At 43.2% G+C, this 7,500-nt stretch overlaps 1 protein-coding gene across 1 annotated transcript in view; it reads right to left on the reverse strand.

Moving 5' to 3' along the window:
- zdhhc20a (zinc finger DHHC-type palmitoyltransferase 20a) overlaps positions 1-7,500 on the reverse strand; it is a 27,203-nt gene that overhangs the window by 7,284 nt on the left and 12,419 nt on the right. The window contains exons 5-7 of the mRNA XM_063202343.1: positions 4,608-4,677; positions 3,531-3,563; positions 2,549-2,669 (exon numbers count right to left, since the gene is read on the reverse strand). Of these exons, the coding sequence (XP_063058413.1) occupies positions 2,549-2,669; positions 3,531-3,563; positions 4,608-4,677 (224 nt within the window). The remainder of the gene's footprint in view (positions 1-2,548; positions 2,670-3,530; positions 3,564-4,607; positions 4,678-7,500) is intronic.

Consider the following 7,500-nt stretch of genomic DNA (forward strand, 5'->3'; position numbering starts at 1 on the left):
CAATTAAGCACATCTGCTCCGCTCACAGTTTTTCAAGTGGGTGCGTTCTCCACTAAGCCTATTGCCCTTAGGTTAGGGTTGGGGAATGATGTTGCTTTTGGGTGTCGGGAAGGCAATGACAATCAATGAGAAAACATTTCTGATTGTAATGATGGCAAGTTGACAGTAAAAACAGCATTCACTTCATTGTCCAGAGTCCCCAACAGCAATGAAGCAAGACTTCCTAACAGACTAGGCAGGGCAGGGCTTGATAAGAATGCCATTCATATAAGTGAGGATTTAATGATTTTGACCGACTAAATGCATTAATGTACTAGCTTGATTATCATGGACTTTTAAATCTCTTCGAGACTTGGTCTGACTAGAGCATAACAATTCATATTTCCCAAACAGCATGGTTGACCCACCTCCCTTGATTTGCTACTGGTCGAAGCCAGAAAAGGCTGTGCCAAAGATTAAACCAAAAATGTTCTCAGTCCCAATAGAACGTTTCTGCTTAAACCACGTCCCTGCCTTTAACACTCCTCTATCCAGGGCCTTTGGAGCTGCTCAAAGTTGATTGGTTCCTGACAAAGTGGGTGGAGTTCCTGATTTTTCTTGAGTTCAGAAACGATATTTACATTGCTCTTGGCCTGACTAGAAGGTTTTGCATGGCCTGGCTATTAATGCACTGGTCAGGAAATGAAGAATTTTAAGTAATAACCCAGCAACCTATCTTAATTCTGATAGCCGTCATGACCACCATTTTTTTCATTTATCCTTTATTTAGCCAGGATTGTCCCATTGAGACTAGAGTCTCTTCTGCCAGGGAGTCCAGTTGAGAAGTGGAACACTTGTAGAAGTAACCGAAAGTCAAGACTTTTCTACTCTAGTACTACATTACTATGACACCACACAGAGTCTGAGTCTATTACAGAGTATGTAACACATTGCAACCTGGTCATTGCATGGCAACTGGTAACTGACAATTTATAACAACCGTCATGCCCTCAAGGTTTTAACCTACAAAACATCTACTATACTTATAGCCAACCACTACATACAGAAAACCGTTTGCATCCAATCTTATCCTGAGAGAGCCCTGTGTTTTAACGCCACAACGTAGTGGATGATTTCAAACATAAGCCCGATCCCTCCCCCCCTCGTATTTCGGAATAATTGTGGAGAATGTCTGAGGTCTTACTCCTGTGCGAATGCGCCATGTCCGTAATTTGTGAAATAATAATTCTGCCACGAATTACCTACTGTATTTTGGTGAAACACAGACGTCCCGTGGTAATTTAAATCCCATGTCCACATGCAAGCTGTTCGAACCCCCGTATTATAACTGAGTAAATTACAGACTTTTTCTTATTCCATTTGAATACGACACAAAAAAATCACAGAGGTCTGGGGGTAATTGCGAATTACCAGGGGTTCATAGGTAATATTTATTCCGTGCGAATCGAGCTAAAGAGATTAAGTTTACTGAAAGACGTTTGCATTTAAATATTTGCATTTTCATTATGTATTTGCTATTTCTCCTCAGGACTGAGTCTGGATGCAACTCTCTACTAGAACATCAAATTATAGAATTATAAGAATGATAAGAATTAGAATTATGGTAGAATAATAAATTCCCCCTGCTCAACACCTTGGCCTGCAGATGAGGAATATTCCAGATCAGATAACACTATAGATGGAAAAACAAAGAGAGAGCGATCAAGAGAGAGGCAAAGACAGAGAAAGAGAGGTGGAACTGTCTTTTAGACATGTCTTTGTAGATTCCCACAGCAGTATAAATTCCGTTAAATTGCAACAAGAAAGAAAGACTCGTTGCATTGTCATAGCAATGTTCTTATGATGTAGTTGAGTCAGAGAGAGTAGAGAGAGAGAGGTTCCATTAGCCCATTGTTTCCAGGTTCTATTATTGCAAGGGGGAGTGGGGGTAAATCCCCCTTTAGGCAGACCTAAGGACTGTTCTATTCAATGCTAGAGTATTATGACACGCCCCTTTAGGCAGACCGGAACCTGGTCATGTTAGGTGCCCATAGTAATTGTATGTGATGCGCGCACATCCAGTAGAACAGGTGCTGGATCAAAACAAACGTGCGTAAAGGAAGAGAGGAAATCCGCACACTGTTGCTGCTCACCGATTTATTAGAACACAACGTTTCGACCTCAGGCGGTCTTCGTCAGGTGTATAGGCCTATACACCTGACGAAGACCGCCTGAGGTCGAAACGTTGTGTTCTAATAAATCGGTGAGCAGCAACAGTGTGCGGATTTCCTCTCTTCCTTTAGGTGCCCATAGTAACCTATTACATTGGCATATCTCTATATACTTAAAGAATCTCTGGTTGAGTGTTTTCAGCAAAGAGTGAATAAGCCTGGCGCCTGACCCATCTGCAGTAAGAGGCTACTGGACACCAGTGAGGTCTATAGACTCCACTGCACAAATGGAAGCTCAATGAGAGCTCCAATGCTAGCTAGCATCACGGCGGCCATGTAACTGTCGGATAACAAGATGGTTAAGGGCAAGGTGAGTGTGTGTGTGCGTGTGAACTTACTGTCCAGAACTTGATGAAGTACTGCAGCACGGTGGCAGCGATGAAGAGGCAGTAGATCATGGAGTAGCCCAGGAACAAGACGAAGAACTTGTAGTTGGAGAAGCCCACACAGTTATTTACCCTGCAGGACACAATACACAGGTGGAGAAGCCCACACAGTTATTTACCCTAGACTAGAGGACACAAGACACAGGTGGAAAAGCCCACATAGTTATTCACCCTAGAGGACACAAGACACAGGTGGAAAAGCCCACACAGTTATTCACCCTAGAGGACTTAAGACACAGGTGGGGGAGAGGAAACAGTCTATACAGACACACACACAAACACAAAGGAAATAATAAATGTCCGCAACACTCTTCTATGCTCCCAAATATTTGATGGCACGTCGTTTGGGCCGCTCTGTCCTGATGGCGTGCACAAACGTACGCGCACATGCACGAATGCATGCACGCACACGCACACGCACACGCATACACACACACACACACACACACACACACACACACACACACACACACACACACACACACACACACACACACACACACACACACACACACACACACACCCACCCACACACCCACACACACACACACATACACAGTAGGCCGACTTCTTTAGATATTAAAAACAGTGTGGAAGTCATCAAGAGTATATCTGCAACAGAGCCAGATGCGGCCCACACGTGGCCTCTCTCTGGCCCACTGCTGCTGCTGTGACTCCAAAGCTGATTACATAACCCAGTCAGCACCAGCCTGTCTGGCTGTCTGGCACAGCTGCCTTTGATCTGATATTCTTATGTGATTAGGACAGGTGCACTGGGTATTGTCTAGTCACTAAAGAAAGACCAAGAGAACAAAGCAAATTAGGTGATACCTTCTTGATGCTGAGTCGTTGTATCGACAAGGTCAAGGAAATGATAGGCAAGCAAGATTAGGAGTTGAACTAAAAGTATAAGATTTGAAACGAAAAGACATACCATGGGCAATGATGGTCCATCTTCAATACACACCTGAGAGAGAGAGAGAGAGAGAGAGAGAGAGAGAGAGAGAGACAGACAGACAGACAGAAAGAGAGAGAGAGAGAGAGAGAGAGAGACACAGAGAGACAGAGAGAGAGAGAGAGAGAGAGACAGACAGACAGACAGAAAGAGAGCGAGAGCGAGAGCGCGAGAGAGCGAGAGAGAGAAAGAGAGACAGAGAGAGACAGACAGACAGACAGACAGACAGACAGACAGACAGACAGACAGAAAGAGAGAGAGAGAGAGAGAGAGAGAGAGAGACAGACAGACAGACAGACAGACAGACATGCAAGTGTGAACAACAGAGATAACCATACTCAGATTCTGGTTTCTATAATCTCTGGAATCTCTTTGCTTAACATCATGTACTGTAAATTACTTTTGGGAAAAGATCAGATATCATTATTATTACTTTAATCTCATCATCATGGATCAGATATCATTATTATTACTTTAATCTCATCATCATGGATCAGACTGTGGATTTCAAAAAAACAAGTGACTGGGTCCAACAACATACTGTAGACCAGGGGTCAGGAACCTATGGCTCTAGAGCCACATGTGGCTCTTTTGGGAACTGTATATGGCTCTCCCTTATCTAGGGTTACCAACCATCCCTTGAAATATGGAATCATCCTGTATTTATAAATAAAAGTACGGGTTCCATATTGAGTGAAACGGGACGAGGGAGGTTAAAAAGTGTTAAAATGTAGGAAATTACATCTAAGAAATACAAAATTCTCCCAGACCCTCACCATAATGAAGTTGACAGTTGGCAACCCTATTACCTGTAATCAATAAAAGCAATAACTTGACAGTACACTCTAAAATTGTTGGGCTTAATTGAAATACATGATTTTGATTGTATTCAGTGTTTTTAAAAGGATATGGCTCTCGTGAAAATTTATTTTTTTTAAATTGGCGTTTATGGCTCTCTCCACCAAAAAGGTTCCTGACCCCTGCTGTAGACGCTACACACAGTGACTAGACAGACTTGATATGATGGCATTAGAAAAAGCTGACGGGGTCACTCACTGGTCACAGGTGGAGCAGTGGTGGCATCGGTCGGGTTTGATCACCTGACAGTGGTCACAGTAGCGGATGGCTGAGGAGGGAAAGGGGACGTCACTTTTCATGAGATAAAATTCACATTTATTATCATTGCACACGTATTAAAGGTACAGTATGCAGGATTGTGGCCAGAGTAGGTATTGCAACTACGCTGCTCATTGAACCTGTGCTAATTCCCAAATTTGATCTTTTCATTCATATTTACGAAGAAATAAACTAATTTTTACTAGTATGACCAAAGTACAAACAGTTTTGCAGTGTGTTCAGACAGGGGGAATTAAATCAGTCGGACTTGAAGACTAAAGGTCAGTGGGAACCACAGCAATCAGGTGGTTGTTGTGAGCAACATTACTGTATATGGTGATCATGACATTGCTAAACAGCAGCTGGTGGCACATGCTCTGTCTGGCATTAGGCAACACTTCCTGCTTCTCTCTCTCTCACTCCAACTCTTCTTGTTAGGACCTCTTAGACTTAGATTTAGGGTATTTCTCAAAACCTAGTGCGCACACTTCCAAGTGTATCAGCCTAATTTGTCACGCCAAGTGATTGGATACTCTTTAGTGAACTCTACGGAGTATCCAATCACTGGGTGTGACTAATAAAGAGTATCCAATCACTGGGCGTGACTAATTAGGCTGAATACACTTGGAAGTGTGCGCACTAGGTTTTGAGAAATGCCCTAAGTTGAGATCACTGAAGGCGCATTCAGGCCGACTGAGAACCGTGCTGGAGCCCGTTCCCGCACCTAATCGTGAACCGACCGTCGTGTTCACGCCACAGATATTTGCGTTCGCGAACCGGAAAATTGGTTCGCAATGCGAACCGCAAAATACTAGGTTTTTCTCTGCGAACCGTGACGACAGCGTGGTCGTCAGCAGGTTCATCCGGGTAACACTGTCACGTGCGGAAAAAGTTCAGAGCCCGGTATGAACACTGTCTACAGAGTAAATACAGCAGTGCGGATTCAACACTTTAAGAGAAGGACAAAATAAACAAGACACTTCCTTTTTTAGAGTGTATTTGGTTTCACCCACCAAGTGTTGAATTAACACTGTGACACCAACACCAACACCAACATCGACAGTTGATGGCTTTGCTGTTGGCAAAGGTGGATTCTATGGATTCAATCCGGACACGGAACCAATTTTGATACATTCAGCCGCAAATAGGACACAATGTTAGAGGGTCATCTCCCAATGTTCTTTTCTGAATATTTTCTATCCTCATGTTTAGGGCTGCACAATATATCGAAAATGTTTCAATATCAAGAGTGGCGATATGGAGATCGCGAAAATGAATTAATTATTTCTAACAAGTAAAACATTTCTGTGCTGTTCAATCACTAGCTGAATATCAACAAATGTGCACGAAGCCTACCATGACCAAAGACAGACTGACAAATTACTGACACAGACTGACAAATTAGTAACAAGAACAACACTCGGCTATATTCCTAAATATCGTTTAAATATCGTTATTGAGGTATTGCATGCTGTTATCAAGTAGCGATTTTTTTTCTGATATCGTGCAGCCCTACTCATGTTCCTTTCAAACTGTTGAAGCCTTTTTGGGCTGCGTGTAGAGGTGTGTCGTTCACGAACGAGCCGGTTCTTTTGAACGGCTCCCTGAAGTGAACGATGGGAACCGGATCACAGCTGGGGGAGCCACTCGACCGTTATTTAGTTAATTTTTCATTAATTTTAAGCACGTGACCAGAGCAATTAAATTTGAGAAAAAACACAATTGTTTGCCTTAAAGAGTGGCAAAAACTATCTTTAGAAGCAAGAGAATAATCAGTTGTTGTTTGGACAAAATTACCTTGAGGTGAAGTCTAAATATTCCATTCTAAACACTGAATAAATAATTTAAAAAAATAAAGAGACAAATAAAAGAGAGAGTTTTTTGAACGGCTCTTTGAAAGGAAGGAACGAGCCACTAAGATCCGGATCCCGTCAATGAGCCATAAATCCCATCTCTAGCTGTGTGACTGTATGAAATGTGCTAAACAAACACAGTTATTACAGGCCAGGGTCCTCTGCCTCCCACTACCCCCTCAGTAATTCTAACAATGGCGGGCCGCACGTTACTGGGCCTATTCCTGAGTAGAGGCCGGCCTGTCTAAATAAAGACAGACACGCTGCTTCAGGCACCACATCAGACACAAACACATACGCTGGCCAAACTCAGCACTAGTTAAGCAAGGCAGGAGGGAGGAAGTGGTTACAGTGTGGGTGTAGAAGTGGGCGAGGCTGTGAAATGTGTGTGTGCGTGTGTGCGTGTGTGTGTGTGTGTGTGTGTGTGTGTGTGTGTGTGTGTGTCTGTGTGTGTGTGTGAGTGTCTGTCTGTGTGTGTGTGTGTGTGTGTGTGTGTGTGTGTGTGTGTGTGTGTGTGTGTGTGTGTGTGTGTGTGTAAGTGCATGCATGTGTATGTACAGTATATAGTATATAAAGTTATCTTCCACACACCGCGTTCTTCCGTCTTGTTGGTGAGTCTCTGAAGTAATCAAGTAGTTAGGAAATGGATCGCACTTTTTTATTTTTCTTTCTTATTCTTTTCTTTTTATTCAAACATTGCAGGGACAGACAGACAGCAAGAGCAAGGTGACACTGAGTGCTAAGGCTCTTACAGCTCAAAACTGAGTTCGATCCATTTCCTACAGTATAGTATATATACCTCCTCTGCCTGTGCGTGTATACATGGGGAGGCCTTTGGGTGTGTGTGTGTGTGTGTGTGTGTGTGTGTGTGTGTGTGTGTGTGTGTGTGTGTGTGTGTGTGTGTGTGTGGTATAGATTGGGTTTTTTTGTTGTTGTTGTGAGGAGGGGCAAGACACTGGCAGCCAACCACGTGTCTTAAT

The sequence above is a fragment of the Engraulis encrasicolus genome, chromosome 7 (genome assembly GCF_034702125.1).
Source record: "Engraulis encrasicolus isolate BLACKSEA-1 chromosome 7, IST_EnEncr_1.0, whole genome shotgun sequence".
Classification (NCBI taxonomy): domain Eukaryota; kingdom Metazoa; phylum Chordata; class Actinopteri; order Clupeiformes; family Engraulidae; genus Engraulis; species Engraulis encrasicolus.